This window comes from Bidens hawaiensis, unplaced genomic scaffold (assembly GCF_021521415.1).
Source record: "Bidens hawaiensis isolate Kalapana, Puna unplaced genomic scaffold, B.hawaiensis_p1.1 tig00002380_1, whole genome shotgun sequence".
NCBI classification, from domain to species: domain Eukaryota; kingdom Viridiplantae; phylum Streptophyta; class Magnoliopsida; order Asterales; family Asteraceae; genus Bidens; species Bidens hawaiensis.
The window spans coordinates 124,002-150,213 of NW_027491129.1; the positions used below are offsets into that span (position 1 = coordinate 124,002).

The 26,212-nt window shown below is 33.7% G+C and overlaps 2 protein-coding genes across 2 annotated transcripts; one reads left to right on the top strand and one right to left on the bottom strand.

Moving 5' to 3' along the window:
• Nucleotides 1-1,392: 1,392 nt before the first annotated feature.
• On the bottom strand, nucleotides 1,393-2,636 carry LOC143619038 (uncharacterized). Its single transcript, XM_077091068.1, has 4 exons — nucleotides 2,375-2,636; nucleotides 1,942-2,229; nucleotides 1,620-1,882; nucleotides 1,393-1,518 (listed from the first exon to the last, which is right to left on the bottom strand). Exons 1-4 carry the CDS (start codon nucleotides 2,634-2,636, stop codon nucleotides 1,393-1,395), a joined length of 939 nt encoding a protein of 312 aa, XP_076947183.1.
• A 2,349-nt stretch (nucleotides 2,637-4,985) lies between these two features.
• Nucleotides 4,986-22,672, top strand: LOC143619042 (nuclear pore complex protein NUP160-like). The gene is made up of 26 exons (XM_077091072.1): nucleotides 4,986-5,187; nucleotides 5,274-5,406; nucleotides 5,488-5,752; nucleotides 6,260-6,320; nucleotides 6,741-6,895; nucleotides 7,974-8,059; nucleotides 9,088-9,192; nucleotides 9,265-9,362; nucleotides 9,987-10,107; nucleotides 11,078-11,260; nucleotides 11,347-11,539; nucleotides 12,401-12,972; nucleotides 13,572-13,734; nucleotides 15,444-15,715; nucleotides 16,175-16,362; nucleotides 17,379-17,455; nucleotides 17,538-17,854; nucleotides 17,938-18,006; nucleotides 18,482-18,791; nucleotides 19,389-19,517; nucleotides 20,189-20,297; nucleotides 20,382-20,432; nucleotides 20,598-20,724; nucleotides 20,812-20,919; nucleotides 21,461-21,598; nucleotides 22,171-22,672. The coding sequence occupies exons 1-26, from the start codon at nucleotides 4,994-4,996 to the stop codon at nucleotides 22,387-22,389; spliced, it is 4,443 nt and encodes a 1,480-aa protein (XP_076947187.1). The 5' UTR covers nucleotides 4,986-4,993; the 3' UTR covers nucleotides 22,390-22,672.
• The last annotated feature ends 3,540 nt before the right edge of the window (nucleotides 22,673-26,212 follow it).

Genomic DNA, 26,212 nt, shown 5'->3' on the forward strand with positions numbered 1-26,212 from the left:
TTTGGACTATTTGTGTTATATGATGTCATATGGGTCTCAGTGGCAGATCTAGACTTGAAACGAGCCGTAGCGCTCAAAATTTTTTTCCCCCATATTTAATACAATGTTAACGAAACAAATATAAACAACATGACAACAAATAAATTTAAACTAACCAGGTTAACGAAACAACAGTGGCAGATCTAGGTTGGGCTGTAAATATCTCCTATTCGGTTTTTGATAGCTTGAAACCGAGCCATTACATCTTCTTTATTTACTTAATCAAACGTTTCTCTTTCGACCGTACAAACTAAAGAATTGTTCAAATACTCATTACCCATTCGATTGCGCAAATTCGTCTTGATAAGCTTCATTTTAGAGAAACGTCTTTCAACGGTTGCAGTTGCAACCGGTAAAACCATTGCTAACTTCAATATTCGATAAACCAATGGAAAAGTTGTGTGTTTTCCGGTATCCACCATTACACGAGCAAGATCACACATTCCACCCAGTTTTGCAAATTTAGCATCTTCCTTTTAAGTGTAATAAAAGGTCGTAAGATCACCCGGAATACACGTTAGTAAAATCATAAGTTCAAGAGTCCCCTATTGTGTTGATGCCCCTATATTCAAAGGCAGAAGAAAAACATCATATTTGAATGATTTAGAAATATTCGGATACATCTCTGAGAAAGCCACTATCTTAGATATGTCAAACTTGGAAAACGAATCACAAGGATTTAAACCCGACATATTTTCTAACAAACTAGTTGAGACCTCACTAAATCTATTTCCAAGTTCTTGAATTTGCATATCCAAGACCATGTTAAAAACTTCAACTTCAAAATGAGTAATGACATACTTCCGGTTTCTTTGATTACCATAACTTTCCTCCATATCTAACATCTTAATCTTGTTTTTTTCACAAAAAGATGTAAATTTTGCCAACATCTTGTCAAATCCGGTTTGTCTTAGATTATTCAATGCTCGATTTGTCCCGTTTATCAACTTAGACGCTTCCAACAAATCTGGACTCTTTTTTAAAGATGTTTTGATAAAGCATTTGTGAGGCCTAAAATTTCGTCCAGCAGGTGTATATAAAACACAAATTCAAGAGTCTTAAAGTATGATAGAATACCTTTCGCATGTGATAGAATAAATTTAACAAACTTGTGATTGTTCTATGATGAGAACCCCATCGTGTGTTTTCGGCTCGTGCAAGGGAAACCTCTTGATTTAATCATTTTCCTGTTTTAATCTCACCAAGAAGAATCTCATTTGTCACCCTCTCTCTTTTTAACTCCAACATCATATCTTGTCTTTTGCAAGAAGCACCAACCGTATTAACAACCATGCCAAGAGATTCATAAAATTCTTTAACACCAGTATGTTTTTTTTGCAACAGCCACAATCACTAACTGAAGTTGATGAGCAAAGCAAGCATGTAATGAGCTGATGGATTATCTCTTAAAATCAAAGCTTTTAATCCAGTAAACTTTCCTCGCATATTGCTTGAACCATCATAACCTTGACCCCTGACCTATGTGAACAATTATAAACTATAAATATAAGATACATATATAATATATTTTATTAAAGTTTATGTAACAAAAGTATGAAACGTATTGTCGTATTACCTACTTGATCAATGCTCAACTGGTTATTTGATAATAAAGAAACGATGGCTTCTTTAAGAGTTGCAGAAGATGTATTATTTATGTGAGTAACTCCAATTAAACTTTCTTTAACAACTCCGCGTTTATCAACATATCTCACAACTATGACCATTTGTTCTTTTCGAGACACGTCCCTAGACTCATCGGCTAACAACCCAAACACATCATCTTTAAATTCTTCATAAAGCCTTTTGTTACTTCTTTCGCAAAGCAATCGATAATCTCTTTCTATATTGATGGAGCTGTTAACTTATTATTCTTTTTTGCATTCCCTGAACAATATTTACCAATATCCGGGTTGTTCTCACAAATCAACTTTAAAACCGCAAGAAAGAGCCCTTTAGAAAAAGAGTCTTCAGATTCATTATGACCATGAAACGATAAACTATTTTCTAACAAGAATCTCGAACTACGAATTGAACCCAATAATCGATACCAATTTGCAATCTTTTCTTCATTACTCTGCTTAGTGACATTCGCCTCATAGGATCGCTTTTGGTTCAAAAGATTGTCACATTTTTGCACCGAATTATTATGAACACTATTAACTTCCCCAACGTGTTCCTTTAAGGCACCTAGTTTACTCCAATTACAAAAGTCTCCACTAACAAAAACCTCTCTTCCACATTGATTACCAACACTTCCATTAAACAGGTAACAACATAAGCAATACGCTTTTCTTGTTTAGTGCTATACTCCAACCAATCATATTTATCAAACCATTTGACATTAAAATGTCTCCGACCACTAGAAGAGTTTGACCATTTAAAGTTATAACCTCGTGGTTGAAAGCCTTTTTAACAAGATATGCTCTTCTTACTTCATCTATTTGATTAGGATGATAACTAGTAATAGGTGGTCTATCGGTGGAATCCGAAGGAAGATCATCAAAATTGATTTTTGAACGTATTGAAGGACTTGAAGTCGAAGGAATATTTGAACTTGGACCGATATCTTTATTTTCTTGCAAATCATCAACCATATTTGAACATGAAGTTGGAATATTTAAACTTGGTGAAGCTGAACCAATGTCATCGTTTTCTTTTCTTTGACGTTTAAAAAGGTTGCTAAAAAGAGCTTGTTTACTCATCTTCAAATATTCAAAGTTCCTAAACAAAATTTGAAACAAACCTAATATCAATAATAATAACCAATATCTAGTTCCAATTTGGCAATTTACACATAAAACTAAAAGGTAATCAACTCCAATTTAAACATAAACCTTAAATACCTATTCAATTCCAATTTAAACCTAAACCCTAAATCCTAAATTAATTTTAATTTAAACAAGAATTGAAAAATCTTATCTGTGGGCAGTGGTGTGGAGGTTCGTCGGGGCCGGCGGACGGCAATGGTGTGGACTGGAGTCGGCGGTGGTGTGGATTGGAGGTGTGGAGCTGGAGCTATGGAGGTTGGCGTAGGGCTGTGCGCTGCTGTCTTTGCTACTGTATTATTAATTTTTTGTTTGGGTTAATGGTTGGGTTGTGTTAAGTGGTGAAAGGTGGTTGGGTTGGGTTAATGGGTTTTTTGTTTGGGCTTTGGCTTTTGATTGGGTTTAAACCATATATTTGGTTGGGCTTAAAATCTTAGCGGTAATGTTTTTTTCCAGCCGTAACGAAACACGAAAATCGGCCATTTTTTTACATTACCCGTAAAAAGTTGAGCCCTAGCGGAGGCTACCCCTAGTATGTATGTATGTCCGCCCCTGATGGGTCTATTATTACTATGCCACTTTTTCACAAGGTGTTATGTTATTGGTACATGTAATTTTATATGTTGCTTGTTTTGGAGTCGGAGGTCTTTATGGAAGCAGTCTCTTTATCCTCATGGATAGAGGTAAGCTTTGTCTACGTCACACCCTCCCCAGATCATACAAATAGCTTCCGCTATTTGTGGGATTTCCTGGGTATTGATTGATTTATATAATTTAACCAAAAATCACAAAATTTCTCTAAAACTTATTTATTGTTAAAAACCTCTCACATCTCATTCATTATCTCTATTTTTATCATATTCACAAATATTTATTTTTCTACATTTTTTTATACATTCACAATATTTAGAGATTTGAGTTTGACCTTTACAAATAAATTCTTTAAACCATATCTCTATTTTAGAGAATGAGATGCGGGGGTAAATTAGGTGTTTTGTTAGACTTTTATATATAATTTAGATATAAATTATTTTAGGAAAGGGGGATGTGATCGAGGTGTGGTTTTGGGCTAAAACCGAGCTGAAATTCAAGGTTTCAGTGTTTTTTCTTCAAAATCATTTGGTTTCGGTTTGAGTTTTTGATTTCGGGTTCAATTCGGTTTGTATTCGTTTTTTTCTGTCACTATATGGTCTAGTAATTTTCCGATAAGAGAATTCTCGCGTGACCAATCAAGTATTCTCGCGTGACTAATCAACCCGCTTAACCGTTTACTCGTTACCACAATAATTCATGTGATTTTCGTAACCCCTTGTTAATATTTTTTGTTTTTGGGGTGTAGCATGTTCAAAGTTACAATGCTTATTTGTTTTCACTACAATTCACCTACATGTGTCCGTATGCTATTTTTCCAATTCATGATCGTTTATGCTCTATATGACCAAGTGCTATATGTTTACTCTATGGTTGATGGGAAGACACATATTCATTCTCATAGTGGGAGAGTCTGACGGGACGTACCCACGCCTCTTATTAATTTGTCTTTGTGTCGAATATATCAGAGGTCCTCGTTATCCTTAGTATATTTGGCTTTGTGCCAAATAGAATGAGACTTTTGTTTAAATCTTCGCATTACTTTTATGTTTGGTTAAGTTTATTGAATTACATGTGAATTGACGTTTGTCAAGTACATACAAAATTTATTAAAATTCACCAACATTCGTGTTGACTCATTATCTACTTTAAACATGCTACATGTGTAAACATATGAAGATCGGAACATGAAGCAAGGCTAGTATTAATAGTGTCATTATGCGATGAGCAATCTCATCAATGTAAATAATAACGAAGGAAATGAGAACAATGTAAAACAAGTGGGAATATGATTTTCAAATAACTTTAATGAACAACGTATACTAACAAAAATGAACATACATTTATAAACACATTACCGAACATGGACGGGGGCTCTCTTCAAGCTCATTTGTTTAATTAATCAAAAGAAATTTATTGTTCATATTATTTCATTCATTTATTAAACAAACTTTCCGCTAGACAAAAAGCGTAAACTTTTGGTAAATTTATAACCTAACTAAATAAATAAAAAGAAAATAAAATTAAGAAATATTTGGGGTCGAAAAACTGTTAAAACCCTTGTGGCTCCCTCTGTCAGTGGTAGGTTATTTTGAATGGAATCGATGGCGTCGTGTTTAGGCGGAATGGAGGTTCCGGTGATTGGCAGCGATTCTGTCAAATGGTTCAACGTCTCCGTCGCCTCTTCTTCTTCTTCTTCTGATTTTGATTCAGTTATTGCTCCTCCTCTTACTGAGGATGCTGCTTCTTCTTGCTGCAACATTGGGGATCCTCCCGCCTATTTCATCTGGTAAAACCTAACTCACTTATTATTATTATTATTATTAACCTATGCATATATATAATCTCTACGTTTGCAAATAACGCTGATAACAGGAGGATAAACAAAAGCTGTTCAAATGTTCTGGAGATTGTTCAGTTCTGCAGTTTTGCAGATTTTCCAAGGGTCGGTTTACGCCTTCAATTTGCTACTGCACTTTCTCCATACGCTTATATCTGCAAAAACCAGGTTTCTTCTCTTTCATTCTGGCCAGTCTTTTTTATATTATATGCTTCTGCAAGTTTATGATATACATTGCTTTCTATGCAGCTCTCCACTACTTCTAGGAACCCGTACATGCTTTATGCGTTGACTGTTACCGGAGTCGCTTATCTTATTAGACTGACTGATATTACTTGTTATGGAACATGTTCTGTCATGCCACCCAATGAGGTGCTGGAGTTGAATCTTTTCAATTATTGTGATTATGGAGCAATTACAGCTATAGCAGCCACCAATGGATGCCTTGTAATAGGCGGGCAAGATGGATCTGTTGCTTGTTTTCGACTTGGCATGCTTGATTCTAGTGCTCCCGGTATGGATTACTTTATGCTTTTATAAATATTCATATCCCGCTCCCGCATAAAGTGATATAAGTTATCAACCACTTAATTGCCACCTGTAAGCTTGTATAATTGTATCGCACAACTGTTTCAATACTACTTTACAGAGGTGGCAAGATTAATGGGTTGAAAGGTGTGATATGTTAGTACTGCTTGAAATGGGCCATGTCGAGTTGTGTTTGACTCTCAAACACCTGTTTAGCTTGATTTTATTTTTTTGATAAAAAAGTTTGTGTTAATTGTGATTACAGAAACAACACTGTTTTAATGATAAGTATTTGAATACAACGGTTTTGGGGGTTTAATGCATTAAACACAGACTTTGGGCGACTCGCAAACCTGATTGCCTAGTTTGACTAAATGTTTTTCAGCAGACTCATTTTGACCCATTAATTCATTTATCCAAAAACACAACTTAATTGACCTATTGCATTTTAACTGCTATAGATTTTTGCCATACTGACCTCGTGAAATCATAGGTTTTCTGCACGAACTACGAGTTGATTCAAGTTTTGGTCGCTTGTGGAGTTTAATGTCGAGGTAATCATTTAACATCTGTTGTATACTTTGTCGTGGAATATAAGCATTAGAGCCGTGTTATGCAATTTTCTATCATTTTAGAATGCTTTAGAACTTAATAAAAGCTTCATGATGGATCTGAATATTGGAGCATCAAGATCTTATGTATATATGTATGTGCTGAACTGAAACCAAAAACTTAAATTTTCAAACAAGTGCTGCTATTTGAAATTTTGAATTTATATCCGCTTTCTCATTTTATTTTTATTTTAACGATTACGGACGATCTTGATATTTTGTCTTACCATGTAAAGTTCGAGCTACAAGCTTGTTTGTTATATTATCCTTGCTTATGGGTTGTAATATCTGATACCTTTTTGTCACATATGATCTTTTTTTTGGATTACTATATATAAAGTGAGTTATTCAATTATCTTACAGGAGGACTGTAGCTTCGGTGAAAGATCTGGTATGTTTAGACGTTCATGGAAGAAAACTACTATTTGTGCTTCATTTGGATGGAGTATTACGGGTGTGGGACCTTTTGAGTTGTAGCAAACTTCTGAGTTATACTATGAATGCTTCAACATCCGAAGGCAAGTCTTGTGGACCTTTTCTTCTTGTCAATAACCTTCAATATTTACCAGCAACATTTTTGACCATTTACTTATTAACGGGCCATTAGGGCTATGCACTCATGACCTATTCGTCTAGTGGTATGGTTCCCCCTTACAAATGTGAGGCTGTGGGTTCAAATCCTTGCAAGTGCAAGGTAAAGGTGGAATTTTGCTGTTCTTCCTAATATGGCCATGCTATATTTCCAACTGGTCAAATGGGTAAATTGTAGGTTGAATATCTCGCATAGCGGCACAATGTATATGTAATGCTCAATCTACTAATCAGTAATCACAATCATATTATTAAAACTAGATTATTATTGTAAGAGTATTTAACACCAACCAATTATAGAAACACAAATATGAGCACAAAAAGCGTTTCTGGTTTGAAGTCAAACCATATTTGATTTTGTTTTGAGACGCTATTCAACCCCGTATTTAATCCATCCATTTTGCAACATGTATCACTATTTTCTTTGTTAATGCAATGCCCAATTCATAAAATCTTTAGCTGAAAGAGGTCTAAGGCTCTAAGCACAAAATTATAACTATTTACATATATTGGCTTTAAGGAAATATAAAATGATATTTGATACTTTTTAAACCAAATGAATGAACTTCTAATTTATTCATTAAGTAGTCTTTTTGACAATGGTTGTCCTTCATCAAGGGTTTTTATTGTACACATTTACCATTTATCTGTTGGTAATAATATTAATCCAATTTGATTTTGTCTAAGAACCATTTTTTTAATGTATGGCTGCCACAGACTAACAAGTAAGCTAAAGCTAAGTTAAGCCAAGCAGATATTATTTTACTAAACATCTGTAATCATAAATCTTACCAAACTAAACGTCAGTTCAGTTCTGATTATCATTAAAAAATACTTGTATTTTTTAATCTCAAGGTCTTCACCAGATGCTGGCTTTGTGAATCTTTTTTTGCTTTTGGGCATGGGGCAAGCAAAACATGATATCATGTTAATCTTTTTATTAGTCTTTGCAACAAGGACAAATATTGTGGTTCTAATTATTACATTTGTTATGTATGATTTTAGGAGCTCGATTCACGAAGTTATGGGCAGGCGAAATTACCAATGATACAAATTTAGTACCTCTGGCGGTCCTTTTAAAGCCTGATTTGGTACTTTCTAATTCCTGTACTTTCAAACTTCAATTATTGTATTATTAACATGGGCTCGTACTTATTATATTGCTATTTGCTTAGAAATTACCTCCAATGTTTTGCAAAACAAATTTTTCTACTTGAAGATGTGGCTCCATCCATACTTTAGGCTTTATAGTTGACAATTTTGTTAACATATTTAGTTGTGATTAACTGTTGAGTTTAGCATTGTTAAAAATTAAGCTAGATTGATTGTGCATGATCTATCATTTGGTTAAGTATATTAAGTTGCTTGGTTGATGTAATTCAGGCTAGAAAGCTAATCCAACTCTAAATAATAGTTTTTGCCAAGGTGAACTTTTTGATTGTCACTTATATCATACGTGTCTAAGCGACTGATTAATGGCTATGAGTGAATTTTTTTTTTCCACCAATAAATTGGAACGTGGAAAGAAATTGCTACCAACAGTGTTCTCAATACATCTGTGAGGTATTCGGTCTTAATTTTAGACAAAAGGAAATAAGATATTTGGGCTGTCATTTGATGATTAGGTTATGCATCAATCATTTAGTTATTATCTGCCATATGCATGAAGCACAAATTTCGAACATTTTAAAGAATGGCTAGTAGAAGCTTTTGATGTTCTCATTTGTGGTCTTTGATTATAAGCTAGTTCAAGTGAAATTATTATAGATTCACTGGTTTTACCGAAAACATACCGGAATATTGTAGGGGTGTAAACGAGTCAAGCTCGTCTAAGCATGAAATCAGCTCGTTTAGAGCTTTATTTCGAGCTTGGCTCGTGAATAGTTTTTCAAGCTTGAGCTTGGCCAATTTATATTTAGCATTTTTGTTTATATGCTTAAGTTTATTTATATGCAATTTATTTTATATATTTATTATTAGCAATTTGTTATTGTAATAATATCTAATGTGTACTCATACTTTATGCAATAGTTTATAGAAAAAACGTTTGGTGGACAAAAAGTGTTCTGCGTTTGGATTTCTGATATCTGCTTCACTTTCTTTTCTGTTAACTTTTTAGGAAGTTGATGGGGAGATGATCTCTTTATACAATTTGCATCTTAATATTGGAGGGAAGACTAATTTTTCTATCGAGCCCTCAACAATGAACATTTCCATTGAGGGGGTGAGTCGGATTATCATAATGTTTATTCTCTAAGGTATACAAGTCCTAAACTATTTTCATTTGTTTTGTCAGGGTGTAATCATTGATGTCAAAGTTTCCTCAAATAAAATTTGGATACTTAAAGAAGACGGATTGGTGGTGCACAATGTTTTAGGTCTAAATGAGAGCAGGTAATACTGCAATGTACTCACACACACACACACATAGGGGAGGGTTCTATGCATAAGACGTTTTTTGTTTTGCGAGAACATAAAGAAGAAAAAAAATTCATATTATCAGTTTTAGAAAGTTTGAAAATGCCAAAAAATGATTAAATGCAATGTTGGTTCATCTTTTTTAACATCCTAATAAAATACATAAAAAACTTCATTAATTTATAGCACCGACCCATGCGTAGATAAACGTTTAAAAGTGAAAAAAACACATGAATAAATTAGTTCAATAGTTTTTTCTTTATGTATATAACATAGACTTATGTATGCAGAGAGTAAGTTTTTAAACACATTATTCATTGATTGAAAGTATAAATGATTTAGGTTTGTCTTTTTGTTCTAGCAATAATTTAGCCTAAGACATTTGTATGTAAATCCATTGATTGAAAAGTTAAACGATTTAGGTTTGTTCTTGCAATAATTTTGCCTCATGTAATGAAACTCTCGCTATTTAAATTAACACACACACACACATATATTATTGCTTATGTTTTTATTTTACTTGACTATATTACACTAGTGAAACATATCTTGGCATGCATTATCTGTTGCTTATGTTTGTTAATTTGAAATTGCTGTTAGGGAATTCGAGCAATGTTTTGGTTTACAAGAATCATTTGTTGCTGAACAACTATTTCAAAGCTCTGAGCATGCTGCTGATGATCTTTTTTGGCTTGCTCATTCACTGTATCCCTCTGCAAAGGTGCTTTCAACTATTGTAATAAAGATCATACGCCACTTTCTTAAAAATAAGCCTGTAATAACCAGACGTTTAGTGAACCTTTTGGCCGGAAGTTTGTTTATGCTCGTCTATTTCGTAGACAAGCGGGCGTGAACAAGGCTTTTTTTGTTCATTTAGTTAGATGGACGAATGTACATGAACACATGTATTGTTTGTTCATTTAGAGCATTCATATCAGATTCTCTATTACTATTTCTATAATTTAACTAAAAAACACATTTATCTCTAAGATTTAATCGTCTCCCAAAAACTTCCCACATCTCATTCTCTCTATTTAACTCTGTTCAATTAGATAGCACTTTATTTTTTTTGTTATTTGTTCTCTTTTTCTCACTCACAAAAAATCTAAAGAAAATAGTGACATATTATATTTAGAGAATCACTGGATCTTCTCTATAATTGTTCTCTATTTTAAAGATCCTGATGTAGTGATAGTTTTACGGAATTTCATAAATATTTTTTTAATATTTAGAGATAGGGTATATACAGAGAACCCTTCGTGAACATTTGTTTTCATTCGTTCATTTAATTTATTTATGTTGGTTCGTTTACATTCATTTACATTCGTAAGCTTATGTTTGTTTAAGTTTTTTTATGCAACTCTTTTTATTTACATTTCTAAGTTGACGTTCGTGAACGACTCGTTTATACTGTTACGAGCGAACATAAACGGAAACAAACACATTCATTTTTTTAACTAGGAAAATAAGAAAACCGCGTTCGTATAATATTTTGTGTTTGATTGTTGGTTTGGCTAAAGTTAAATGAACAAACACATCCATGCTTTGTTTGCGTTCGTTTGGTTTGTTTACAAGGCCTACTTAAGAACTCTTAGGAAGACATGCGTGATGTTTTAAAAGAGCAATGCATGAAATGCATGCGAGTAACATATGCTTGTAAAGTTTACAGTTAATTGTTTAAGTTTTTGCAGGAGCAAATTGCACCACGTGTGACCTCAATCTTTCTACGTATGCTATTTCTTCCGGACGTTTACCATAGTTCTGTTATTCGAGCAACACTACAAGATCATAACAAACACTTCACTGATTCTGAGTTTCACTCGTTAACTGCTGATGCATTGAAAAAGGAGATTGTTTCTGTAATCGAACATGAGGTTTGAAGTGAAAACGATACTCTTTAGACTTTAATTGTAACTCATTTCATTTTGTGAATGACTGATTACCACGCTATTTATGACAGGGTGTTTCTAGAAGCCCACTTTCACTTATATACTGCTGGAAAAACTTCTGTTCACACTACATTGACAATTGGTGTAATAAGAATGGGCCATGTGGGTTACTTCTTGATTCATCAACTGGTGCTATTGGTATAATAAGAAAATCATCAGTTTCTTTATTGCGTTGTTTGGAAGACATAGAGCTTCTAGCTTTCGGTATGTTCATAATCTGTAAAATTTATTACGGAACACGGCTGATTTAGGGTGTAAATAAACGGCTCATGTTTGCAGGCTCAACCTGAAACGAAACTGAAAATTTGACACAAATTTGAGCACGATCTGAATCCGCAAATCGTGGTAGACACATGAACCCAAACAGGACAAGTTTATCCCAAAAGTTTTTTTTTCTGCTTTTTATTCTTTATTTTTTCACATATTAATACTAAATTTTCATTTTTACAACAAAATTTAAATTATAATCAGATAATTACATTTTAATTATAAAGTTATATGTCAAGTTTTTTTTTTTACTTTTAAGTTTTTGGGATAAAATACAACCAATTTGTTTTATTACGTAAACCTGATTAAAAAGTATACTAATAATAATATGGTTAAATGGATCAACCAGCGAACCTGCTGTGTTGACCTAAACCCCAAACCCGTGAATTTCGTGTTAGGTTTGTGTCGTGTCAAAAATTTACACACCCTTCGCTGGATTGACTAACCGGTGAAAAATTATTTTTGTTACTTTTGCAAAAATTAATATGTAAATTTTAATCACAAAAGCTCTATTGCAATAGTCTAGGTTAAATTTGAGAGAGTTGTCACCTTTTGGCATTTTGAATAACCTTTGGAAAATATTTTTCAAACATTTGACTCATTCAATCCGGCGGACTCTTTTTATTTTAACTCGTTTGACCTGTCAAAGAACATTTATAATCCACATTGAGCCCATAAATGGGTCAATTCACTTAAAAAAAATGTTTTGGTGCATCAAGTAAACATTGTCACGCATATTTCTTACTAGCATAAAGTTGTTCATTTATTTATATGTTGTTAATATTTAGTTTGTTACAGGGTGTTTTGATGAACTTGGTGAAGTTGCAAACTCTAAAATTAACTTATCAAACAATCTTGAACGGGAAGTACTTTTCGAGGTGTTACGTTGCACCAATAGTCTTAGCCAACAACTTGGGAAAGGTGTACCTGCATTATTTTACCAGTCGTTTTTCAGCCAACCTTCTATATCTCCTGAAGAAGTTGTTGGAAGTTTCTTGAAAGTTCTAGAATCCAGAGGTACTTCTTCTGCAGCAGCAGCTCTTCATGTATCAGAGCTAGGTGTTGATGCTGCTTGGGATAAGGGTATTGGTGACCACAAGTTTCTTAGAAAATTTTCAACAGAAATATTCTTATCTCTTCACGGGTTGTACCGCAAAGCTGTCACTTGGGACAAAGTTGTGGATGTTATATTGAAATACTTGAACTTTTTAGTGCCTCAGAAGATTGAAAACAAATCGGATTGTAAGGCGGTTTTGGATATCGGAACTTGCATAACAGTCCAAGTGACTTCACAAGTTGCCAAAGTGATGTTTGAATCTGCACTTGACATATTATTGCTGCTGAGTTATATGATGAAGTTAGGTGGCCAGGTAATGTCTTAATTATGCCTGTAAATTAACTAAACGTTTAGTGAACAGTTTAGTAGGAAGTCCTAACGGACATAAACAAAAAGTTTTGTTCATTTAGAAAAACGAATGAACATGATCAAATGTCTAGCTCGTTCATTTGTGTTTATTTATGTTCATATAGTTTACATTTTGTTAATGTATTCATTTAAAGTTTTTTGGGCTCAACATTACTTTTAACTGGTTTTAGTTAAGTTATATTTGTTCATCTTCATCTATGTTCAATTTCATTTATGAACCATTCGTTTATACTGTTAATGAACGAGCATAAACATGTTCATTCTCTTCACAAACAAACACAAACGAGAAAACCCTATTCGTTTAATCGTTCATTTGATTGTTTGTTTGATTAAACTTAAATGAACGAACGCGAACATGCCTTTTTCCGTTCGTTTACAAGCCTAGGTTTTGTCTAGAAAAGTAATTTCTTTATTAGCCAGGTAATACTAATATTACATATATTTGTGTATACATACATACATACGTACATACATACGTACATACGTAGTAGAAAAAGGAAAACATTCGGCTTGAAGCTGATTTCTTTATTTTTGTAAATGCAGATAAATATGACACCTGAAGATGTTTCGAGGGTACAACTGGAGTTATTTCCATTGATTCAGGAAATTATCACGGAGTGGCATATAATACATTTCTTTGGGACCACACCTTGTGAATCACCTACTATGGAAGATTTCAGTTCTCAACTCTCTTTATTACAAATTGGTAGGTGTATCTTAATATTACACTTTCCACCCAATCATCTTGTTGTTTTTTAGCTGATTAGTAGCACTGCGTACACTTCTGATGGTAACTTGTTTTTATGCTCATCCTTTTGGAAAATAATATAGTCTCCTCTCTGGGAACTAGTCAAAGTCGAAAGGCACACACCTGTGACATAACAAGTGCGGTATCAGGAGATATAATATATATATATATAGGGTAAGGATTCTAAAAAAACTTTTGAGAACCATTTTGAGCCACAAAAAAACCTCAAAAATATTAAAAAAAATTTATAAAACGAAAATTTTAAAAAAGTAAAAAAACTAAAATAATTTATTTTTCATCCCGGTTTCATAAAAAAAACACCTGATTATACACAAGTATATTTGTATTTAATCTCGATTTACATAATGTACACATACGTACATTATCATTTATCTTAATTGTACATATGTGTATAAAGAATAACATGTATAAAATTAAAAAGATAAGTATTATACATGTTTATAATTTTGCTAAATCGATATTTTTTTAAATTTTTATAAAACCAAAATGATTTTTTTTTGGTTTTTTTTACTCTTTTTTATTTTCGCGTTTTTTTTGTATTATAATTTTTTTTATTTTTTTAATGAGCTTTTTTAGTGGTCCAAAATGGTTCTCAAAGTTCTCAATTTCAAAATGGTTTATTACATGATCCTAATCCTTATATGAGTTAAGTGCTATTTTAGTACATGTGGTTTGGTCAACTACGCAACTTTAGTACCTGTTCTTTATTTTGTGCAAATGGCTATCTCAGTTTTAAAAAACTTGCATTTTTAGTACTTTTTATCTAACCCCGTCTATTTTTTTCGTTAAGTCAGAGATAATTTGGTAACTTCGTTATTTTCTTTTCTTTTAAACGCTTATATCTTATGAGCCCTAAATCCTCAAATCATAACATCAAAATCCAAATCCTAAATCCCCAAATATCGTAAAAATTCAAACCCTATGATGATATGGAGAAAGGGTTGGAGATTTAGGATTTGGATTTTTTGATGTTATGATTGTGGATTTGGGGTTTACAAGATATAAGCGTTTAAAAGAAAAGAAAAAAACAAAGAAAATAACGAAGTTTCCAAATTATCTCTGACTTGACGGAAAAAATAGACGGGGTTAGATAAAAAGTACTAAAATTGCAAGTTTTTTGAAACTGAGGTAGTCATTTGCACAAAATAAAGAATAGGTACTAAAGTTGCGTAGTTGACCAAACCACATGTACTAAAATGACACTTAACTCTCCTTATATATATAGGTTTGGATCAAATACAAATGAAATTAACGTGCTAAACGTGAGAATCAAGTAGAGTAATTATATATAAAAGTAGAGTAATTATGTAATTACATCATGGAGTAATTACATAATTACATAATTACTCTACTTGTATATATATTACTCTACTTGATTCTCACGTTTAGCACGTTAATTTCATTTGTACGTTAACTTTCCCCTATATATAATATCATGTTCTTAGAATTTTTATATAAGCCTTTTATTTTATGACGTCTTTGTTTTCCATATCAACTTTGAAAAACGTATCCTTTTATTTACCACTATGTTCAAACATTTCAAAGTTTGTTCATTTGTATGAGAATTGTTAATATCAAACAATCCAGATATTTTATCCTGTTTCTATTATTATTAATTTTACATTTTATGTTTTATACACAACCAGATACTAGTGCCAATCGAAGATCATGGAACGAGAAGCTTGGGAAATGTGACTTCACTTTGGCTTTTATTTTGTTACTTGATCAACAAAATACCTTTGAAGAAGGTGTTGTTTCAAGACATCTTCCAAATCCCAACTCTTTAATTGCTCCAGTACACAACTTCACTAGCTGGATTGTTTGGGGCAGAAATGAAGATGAGTCATCTTCTTTTTCTATTCGCTCAACTATGCTTGCTTTGATCTTACTTAAACATGGCCAGTTTGATGCTGTTGAGGTATTACTTCACTTCTTTTATTACATCTTTATCAAAATTAGAGGGGTGGGATTGTTAGTTTTTGCACGTTTATTTCTAAATGGGCAATTCAGGTTGGCTCGGTTAAAACCGAACCAAAAACCGAAATTTTTGATTATTGAGCTTTTGAAAACCGTTTGGTTTCGGGTCGGTTTTGGTTTTGTTATTTGGGCTTAAAAATTTTGGGTAAACAATTGTTGAGGGACTTTTGTGAGAAACATAAAAAGTATGTTACTTTATTTTATTTTATAGTATTTGCCTATTATTTATTACATTAAATTTTATACTTCAACTTAAAAACGCAGAATTGTTTAAGATTTACTCGTTTTGGCCCGTTATCCAACCAACCATTTTTGCCTCCTCTAATTGCATTGCTTTAAACTTACAATTTCTGATATAAAGGAGGATACTGAATGTATATATATTCTTTTGTTTGTTAAGCATCTTCTTACTATGGTGAACCAAAATATACTCAAGGAGAAAATTTCTAGCAGTATTCAGGGTGTGAACAATGAATGGTGCATACTCCTTCACCTTCTTGGCTGTTGTATTCTTGCACAAGCACACCGTATAGCACCACACACTTCTACTGAGAAGAAAGTTAACGAGGCTATTTCTTGCTTTTTCAGGTATTTATACTGTGACAACATTGTATAGTAACTGTAAAATTCTAGAGCTTGATTATCTAATTATTAGAGATGTTCTTGTGTTATGCATGTTTGCTACGTCATGTGACGTGAGTAGGTGACCAACATTCTCCATGTCTTCAAACAGACTGAATGAACATGTACAGGGGCATGTTCATGACTTCATGTTCCTTTAATTTAATTTTAACTGAACACGAACATACACAATTAATCGAATGTATTTGTTTGATTATGTTTGTTCGTTAAAATCTAAATGAACCGTTCACGAACGCAAACAAACCTAAATGAACTTAATTGAACAAACATAAACAAACAAAAACCAAAACGAATGAACAAACATTAATGAACACAAATGAACAAGTCTATTACATTAAGATGCAGCTAGGGTTAGTGGGTTACTGACATATATATATATATATATATATATATATTTAAAATTACATAATTACATGGGTATATGGGTTAAACAAACATAAACACGCATAAATTAACGAATATATACGAACGGGCATAAACGAATGAAACATGTGTTCATGTTTATTCATTTAACAAAAAGTTTGGTTCATGCACATTCACTTATTAACCAAATGAACATAACCGAACTTCTTGTCGAACGGTTTACTGTACGTTCAGTTTGTTTACAGGCCACTGCAATTTACAATCCTTTTGATCGTGCTTCTTAAGGGTGTATATGGGAGTTTAAGTATCTCTTTCACATAACCAAGACTTATAATTATAAACGTATATATTTCTATTCATCTACAAAATGTTAGGTTTATGAGTTTTCAAATGGTTAATTATTTATATAAAAGAAGAAACGAACTGCTATATAACAGACAGTTCTAGGTGATTTTTTTTTTCAATTCTTACAGCATTATCTGCTTCAACATCTACTATTTTGGTCCCTTAACACTCAAGACTTTATATATAACCTTATTAATTTCTTGTCGCGTTTATTGTTCTTAATAAATGACTTGATATTGTTATTGTGCCTTTAGAGCCGCATCTTTGCACGAGGCTTCAAAGTCATTGCAAAATTTGTCACCTGAATCTGGATTGCCTCACATTGGTTTTCGTAAGTCTATTTGGATGGTTAAAATTGGAACATATATATATTTTTTATTACGCTGTTGTGCTTACAATGTACTTGTCTGCAGCTGATCACACCTCACCTGGTGCTTGGAAGCTTCATTATTATCAATGGGCAATGCAAATATTTGAGCAATATAATATGAGTGCAGGCGCCTGCAGTTTTGCTCTTGCTGCTCTTGAACAAGTTGATGAAGTGTTGGGTCTCAGTGAATCACCGATTACAACTAAAGGACGACTTTGGGCTAATGTATTCAAATTTACACTTGATTTAAATTATTATCATGATGCATATTGTGCCATTATTTCAAATCCTGATGAAGAAAGCAAATACACCTGTTTGAGGCGCTTTATCATTGTTCTTTATGAGCGTGGTGCAATTAAGGTACTTTATTATCATCTCAGCAGTTTATTTTACTCATGTTTAGAAAGAGAATAAAAACATATATTTGAATTTATCTGTTGTAGATACTTTGTGATGGGCAGTTACCATTTATTGGTTTAGCTGAGAAGGTGGAGCAGGAGCTTGCATGGAAGGTAACTGTTTTTTTTAAAGAGAATTTTGCACAAATGCTTCTTGTGGTTTGACCTTATTGTAAATTTGGTCCATTGATTTTAAAACTGCAAGCTTAGTTCAAACATTTGTGAGAAGGTTGCACGTTTAGTCCCATCGTTAGTGCTAGTTAGTTTATAATGGAAAATCGATGTCATGCAATTCATTAGAGGGTCGTTGGGTTTTATCAAATTTGGAACCCTAACAAAACCCTTTTAAACTTCAAAACTCCTGATGAAGTCAACGTTTAGTTTTGGAATTCGAAAGAGTGTTTTATTAGTGTTTTAAATTGAAAAGACACAATTAGCCTCTCATAAATGTTTGAATTAAGTTTGCAATTTTTAAAATCAAGGAACCAAATTTACAATATGGTTTAATCACAGGAACCATTTGTGCAGTTTTCCTCTAAAAATGTTTACTGGTTATTATATTAACCGTTGTTTTGAATTTTTTTTGCAGGCAGAGCGTTCAGATGTTTCAATAAAACCGAACCCTTATAAATTATTATATTCGTTTGAAATGCATCAAAATAACTGGAGGAAGGCTGCAAGTTATATGTACCTTCATTCAGCACAACTGAAACATGAAGCAGCTTTGAAAGATTGCCAGCTGAGATCATTGGTTCTGCAAGAAAGGCTGAATTGTCTTTCTGCCACTATAAACGCTCTGCATCTTGTCCGTCCATCTTCTGCGTGGATCAGTCCTTTGCTTGAAGGAAAGCCCATTCAGAATCCAAGTAAAAAGGCTAGAATAACTATGCCAGACCAGGGTAATTATCCAAACGCTTTTGCTGAGCTAACAGTTTCTATCCGTACTTTTGTGAATCGGTTCTTGAAAGGGGTCAAAGTGGTAAAGTTTTTTAAACATAACTGAATGTTTTCCAAATTAGTAGTGTGCATGGGTCGTTTTGGGCTAAAAATTTTACTGTTTGGGCGTAAAATTTTTTTGCAGAAAAAGCCAGACACAAAATAACGAATTTTGGCCTAAAACTATGACCGATATCTTTTTGTTAAGTAATCAAATGTTGATTATTATACATTTGAATCAAATGTTTTAATTACATGCAAAACCGAAACCAAACCGAGTTTTCGGTTTCTCCCAAAACTTAAATCCAAACCGTCGGTTTTTGTTTGGGTTCGGTGTTTTTGGTTTTTATGCACACTCCTAATCCAGATCATTTTAAATCTAGATATCTTAGTACTATTTGTAATTATATTTAGCAATTCAGAATCCAAGGAAAAATCCTGTTTGTTTTAACATGACCTGTACTACTTACTACATGTTTTGATTTGTTACGCCACATCTATTTACTTTCACCATCTGGATGATTATGACATGTATGCCGTCGATTGTGTTTTTTTTGCAGAAGCTGATGATCATCTTTTGAGCCAGAGACTGGATACCTGTATGGATATTGAGAAGCTTGAAAATGAATTTGTTTTAACTTCAGCAAAATATTTTCTCTCACTGGCAAATGTGAACTGGACGTGTAATGGTACCATCTTGAAAATCTCTTATCTCGTTTTATTGTCTTCTAAAACTGACAACTCATTTGGAGACAATCTTTCACAAAATGGGTAATGGTTTAATACGGGTTCGGGTCAGCTTGTGTAAAGTTTTGTAGGTCAGGCTTTCTTGTTTTAAACTTTCAAAGTTTATCATTATTATTTAATATGTCAAATATGATTACAAAAGTTCTGTTATGTCAACATCAATCTATTTTCTTTCTGTAAAGTGGTTTAGAATTCGATGGGCGACTTTCAGCTTGTTTTTATATGCTGTTATATTTTGTTTTACGTGTTTGATGAATTTCAGATACTTATATCCTTAATCTACACCATGCATAATCTAACATGTCAAACGTTCCACCTATAAAATAATGAGAGAAGTTGTACAACAAAGAACTTGAAGTCTTGAGTTATTAATTCATTTGGGATGTGAATTGGCATATTAAATTTGCGATAATGGGGAAAAGAGAAGCACACAATTTCTTTTGTATTATTGATATACAGTTATAGACTTTTCAAGCTTAAATATCTTTTTAGGTCTCACAATAATGCACAAATCCTGATTGTTTGTTTTTGAAAAAGTGTGTTGTAATTTAGTTTTGTATTATTGTTAAATAAATTACCATGACAGTTAATGTTGCTCTTAATACTCTGTCAGGGATTGAAAAACCTTCACCAAACCTGGTTGAGTTGTTGGTTCATTCGAATCTGTACGATATGGTTTTCACAGTAATTCTTAAATTTTTCAAGGGTTCAGCATTGAAGAGGTATATGTATTTATTATATAATTAAAATTTTTGTTCATGTTTCATTGTTTTCGACTGCTGATGATGTTATGATTTCTTTTTCAGAGAACTTGAAAGAGTTTTTATTGCCATGTCACTGAAATGCTGTCCAAACAGGTCTCTCTAGAACTTTGTATTTCTGTTAAAACTGAAACCTGTTTTTTCTTAATAAATAATTCATATAACAGTTTAAATGGCTTTTTGGTCTATTAGTAATTGATTTTACTTGTTATAAACTCTTTAGCAGTTTGGAGGAATAATTACTTTTAATATTGAATTCAGGGAAATTTCTAAAAAGCATAATGCTCTGCTGTTAACATCTTCAAAGGATGAAGTTATTCATGATTCAATTGATACAGCACATCAATCTAAGGGGAATGACCAGTGGGAGGCACTTGAGCAATACATAGTTCGTTTCTCGTTTTTAATCTTTTCTAGATTATGTTTTGTTTGAGTTATTATTGATGGAAGTATCAATTTATTTTAAAAAATGCAGGAAAAATATAAGTGTTTCCATCCTAGGTTACCAGTAATAGTTGCAGAAACTCTTCTTTGTGCTGATCGGTTGATTGAACTTCCTATTTGGCTTGTTCAAATGTTTAAGGTATTTTCCACATTTTTTATTTCTTTTATTATCTTTTTGGATTATTAACCCGTGCCATTTCTTTTTTCTGATTTTATAAACTTAAGTTATGCGGCAGTTTCTGCTGTTCGCTCTACATGTTTTTTAGCTTACCATTGTTCAAAATTTCTCTCTTATTTGTTTAGCGGTGAAATCTTTGACCATAAATGAGTCAAATAGCATTTAAGCTAAATGTGTTGAAAGCCTTTCAAAAGTCTTTTTTTTAATTCACACATTCATAAGTATTTAAATAATAAGTTTTAAAGCGCTTTGAGCCGTACCAAAACAATTGCCAACTAGACAAAACACGATTTAAGAAAAGCATACAGTTACTAAATAGTGAAATCGAACGAACACGAATGAAGCGTGCTCGTATTTGTTCGTTTAATTTTAACTGAACAAACGATTGAACATGAACCGTTAAACGAATGGGGTTTTGTTCATGTTCATTTGTTAAGTATACTTGTTAGTTGTAACATAAATGCATATCAATGTTTATAAGTTTAAATTTAATCTATTTCAGGGTACACTAAACGGAAGATGGGGTATGGCGGGGTCAGAATCAAGCCCTGCATCCTTGTTCCAACTTTATGTTGATTATGGCCGATATCCAGAGGCTACGAATTTGCTGCTTCATTATATTGAATCTCTTGCATCACTGGTACGACTTCTTTTCAATCATATAATATTATATTATTTTTTAGGTGCAATTTCATTTATACTCCTACAAACTAGGAAAATATCATGTATATAAATGCAACACTAAAAATATCAAATATGCCTGTACAAAGTAGTTAAAATATCAAATATACCATTTTTAGTTTAATTTTTTTACCTATAAACAATGGTTCATCAAAATATTAGATTACTTATCGTTCGATCATCTTGTGATTATACCTGTTTCAGTTATCTGAGTTGAATATACTGATTTGGTTTTTCGATTATCTGCCGTCGAGAGAACAATAGAGGAGTTAAATTGTTTCAGTTTGCTTGCTTATCGTCTATCAAAATCCAAATAAAAAAAGGGTTTAAACAGTTATAACGGAAAGGGGTAGAATGGTCATTAAGTAAAAATTCATTAAAGTTGGGTATATATGAATATTTTCAAGTTTGTAAAGGTATATGTGAAATTAATCCTAGTTTTGAAATCATATTTGACAATTATGACAAACTTTTAGACAACCCTGTTAGTGTTATAAAATTAATCCTATAAAGATGTTATGATTGTTGCAGAGGCCAGGTGATGTCTTTCGTAGAAAGAAGACATGTGCAGTGTGGTTTCCATACACAACAATCGAACGGTTGTGGTGCAAACTTGGAGACTTGATCAATTCAGGGCATATGGTCGATCAGTGTGAGAAGCTAAGAAGCCTGTTACACGTGGCTCTGGTCAAACATTTTAAGCAGCTAAACGTTGACTCAGATGACGTCATGTCTTCAGCAACCTCTTGATTCATCTTGAGCATCATGTAAAAGATTTTGTTATTGTTTTTGTATATGTATTTAACGAATTAAAGGCGTGTAACATCGATCATATCCAAGTAATTATACGGCACCCATGTGGAGTCCAAACGCAAAGTCAAACATTTTCTACTAGGTTTACAAGCTTCAGCTATAGATGGTAGGGTTTTACACTTTTACTTGCTTTCTTGGTGGATGACAACATTGCTTTCTATTAGGTTTACAACCCATTTTGAGCTTTATGCTTTGCGGTTTTGGGATTTAGTATGGGCAGTTTGGGATTTACAAATTTTTATAAGTTTAAATTACTTGGTGTTTTATGTCACATTAGCGTAATCTTATACTGGTTTAACGTAATTTATATTTTAAAAGCATATTCTGTAAATCGAAAGTAGTTTTAATTTCAAGAGCAATTTTTGAAGTTAATATAATATGTTCCAGAGAATCAATTATTGTACAAGGTTATTAAACACGACAACCAGCACTAATTATTTTGCAAACAAATGTTTTCAGACCTTGATTAGACATCCACCTTAACGCCTCACCGGTAGACGTGCACAAAAAAAACCGGTTCCGGACCTGAACTGATGGACTCGACCCGGAACCGGTTCTAGGTCATACCCGGTTTGGGTATTTATATACCCGAAGGTCCTACCTGGTTCCTCATATTATTTCTCAAATTGGGTCGTACCTGGTTCCTATCCGGAATAACCGGTTCCATCGGGTTTTGGACAATGAATGCTGCTGCAGCTCCAACGGTAATATAGCCGTTATAACCGGTTTTTGATGTCCATTAGCCATATAAATTGATTTGTTATTCAATTTTTTACCACCAAACTCAAAACCACTAAAAATATTTCTCCGTTTACACTTGTTTTATAACCCCGACCAAGCTACGCCTCTGTTCTTAGTTGTTACCATGACAAGCACCAACAAGGCTAACAAGAAGGCTTATACATCCGTTTTTATTGACCCGGTTTGTGTTGAAGAAGGCTTTTACCCAATGGGAAGCATTACAAAGTTTTCATAACACTCTTTTTGATTGATGTGTGGCTGATTTGCTTCCCGACCGTGTTTGGGTCAATGTCGGTTATTTCTTGGAGAATCTTGATGTTTTCAAAACCGCAACAACTAAGTTGTTAGGGGTTTATTATCCTACTAGTTGTTGGGTGTTGCAAGAATTGTACAACATCTCCTTGAATTTTAGAGAGTTTGAGGAGAAAAACGAACTTTTCAATGATATTGTTAAGCTAATGAAGGAAAAGTTCCTAAAATATTATAAAGACATACCACCGGTGTTTACTTGTGCCACCGCTTTAAACCCCTATTGGAATGTTAACGGGGTTGAGACATTGATCGACGAAATATTTGACAACATGGGTATGCACGAGATCGACCCGAAGTTGTCGACGGGAGAGAAGGATAATTTTAACAAATACATTCAAGAACTTTATGATCATTATTTTCAACTTTATGATCCAAGCTATATGTCGTCTTTTGGGAGGCAAACAACAAAAAGTAAGCCATGCAAGGATACGTTTATAAATTTGATGAATGTTGTTCGTGAGTCGGTGGCTAAGCGGAAAAGAGGAAACACACCAACAAGTGAACTTGGTCGATGTAGTGGAGCAAACTATGTTGAGGGTGCAACGGTCGATGAAATTTGCAACATTGATATTTTGGCTTGGTGGAAAGGAAAGCAAAACATATTTCCTATTTTATCCGCCATGGCTCGTGACTTGCTTGCCGTCCAAGCTTCAACGGTAGCTTTGGAATCATTTTTTTCTCTTAGTGGGAGGATATTATCGATGCGAAGAACAAAACTAACTCCCGAGTCTCTAGAGGTGTGCATTTGCCTAAAGGATCATTTGGATGCGGTGGATCGTATACAACACAAGGCAAACTTTTAAGACGAAATACCACTAGAGCGTCCAATTCATGATGAGGAGGTGGAAAACGGGCTTTCTTCCGGGGATATCGGGTGGTGAAGAAGACGAGGACGAAGACTAAGAAGAATAAGAGTTTGAAGACTGGTAATTTTTATTTGTTTTAGTAACTTAATTTGTAACACGAACCAGTCGATCAAATTTCAAGTTATTTTTAGTTTTGCTTTGTTTATTAACTAGTTTTGTTTTGTTTATTATTAGTCATGTTTTATTATTCTTTCACTTGATTACAACAACGACGAACATTTTATTATAAAAACACAACATATTATTAAACATAACAACTTAAACAAGGTTCGTCGTTTTGATCCCATGCTCTACAACGATTAAGCGTTGTTACCGGTGGCGATAGGTGCTTGAGTTGTAGAGCCGGGCGACTCTCCCGCTTTCGCTTTCTTGGCATCCAATTTTTTTTTCTCACGGCAATACTTATTGGTATGCTTTCGTAGCGTGGAGTTCGACCCCGCTTTTAGAAACTTGGAACAATATTTGCACCACGCCATCTCTTGTGAGTCGGTCATGACACACAAATCATAATGAACCCAAACCTCGGTGCATCGTGGAGTCTTGATGACCATAACAACATCGTCGTTACTTGCCATTGATTGTCGATTTAAGCTTGTAAGGCCCCGAACCCGGTAGCCTTACTTTAGCGTCGGATTTACTCATAAACACAGTTCTTACAAATCAGAGTTCATTAAAACTTTCGCGGAATATAAAAACTTTCATAAAACATTTCATAACAAAACACGTCTTGTCTTAAAACATCATTTTGTCTTTCAAAATTAACGAACATTAACTTAAACGTCTTGAGTCTTCCGATGCCAGCCTCTTATTCAGTGCCACGTGTCTCCTCAAGCGAGCTGCCTCATCCTACTCACCTGCGTGCATACTAAAAGTCAGCTACGCTGAGTGAGTTCTAGTTAATCGTACGCCATACAATACAACACATACATACATATCCGAAGATACATATCCATACTTCACTAGTTACCCTTCTGTTCTACATACATAGTTGCTACCATACATACATACATATCTACAATCACTAACCTCAGTCTACCGAGAGTACGTTCATAGTCCGCCGTCTATACCTGTACTCAAGGTCGTGAACACGTAAAAGGTCCGCAGTCCTTACCTATGTTCACCATTCATGGTACGTACAAGGTCCGCGATCCTTCCCTATACCATCATACATCCACAACACGTACAAGGTCCACGATCCTTCCCTATGTTGCAACCTAATTCATAGCACGTACGAGGTCCGCAGTCCTCCCCCATGCTAAAGCACGTATAAGGTCCACAGTCCTTTCCTGTGCTGACGCCTACCTATATTACGTATAAGGTCCGCAGTCCTTATCTACGTTACGTATAAGGTCCGCCGTCCTTATCTACGTTGGCGTCTATCTCCTATAACACGTATAAGGCCTACCGTCTCTATCTACGTTTATATCTATCATCTACATCACGTATAAGGCTCGCAGTCCTTAACTACGCCATCACCAGCCGAGTCTATGTCCGACAGAAGCTAGAGGGATTTGCCATCCTAACTTACTATGTCGAACGTAGAACTCACATACCATTCGTGTACCTGTATACACATACTTCACATATACAATAATTACATTATAGCATAAGAACACTCTAGGCGTTCTTTACATCCTTCATTTAACAACCATACCCCTTGTCGTTACGTGCAATATCCGAAGATCGTTCACGCCCCGACAAGTATTCATTTGTAATATTCATACATCTTCGATATATAATATTCGTACCTTTATTTTTAACCTGACAGTACGCGCAATATCCGAAGATCGTTCGCGTACCGACAAGCAATCATTCATATCCATCACATATATCACATATGG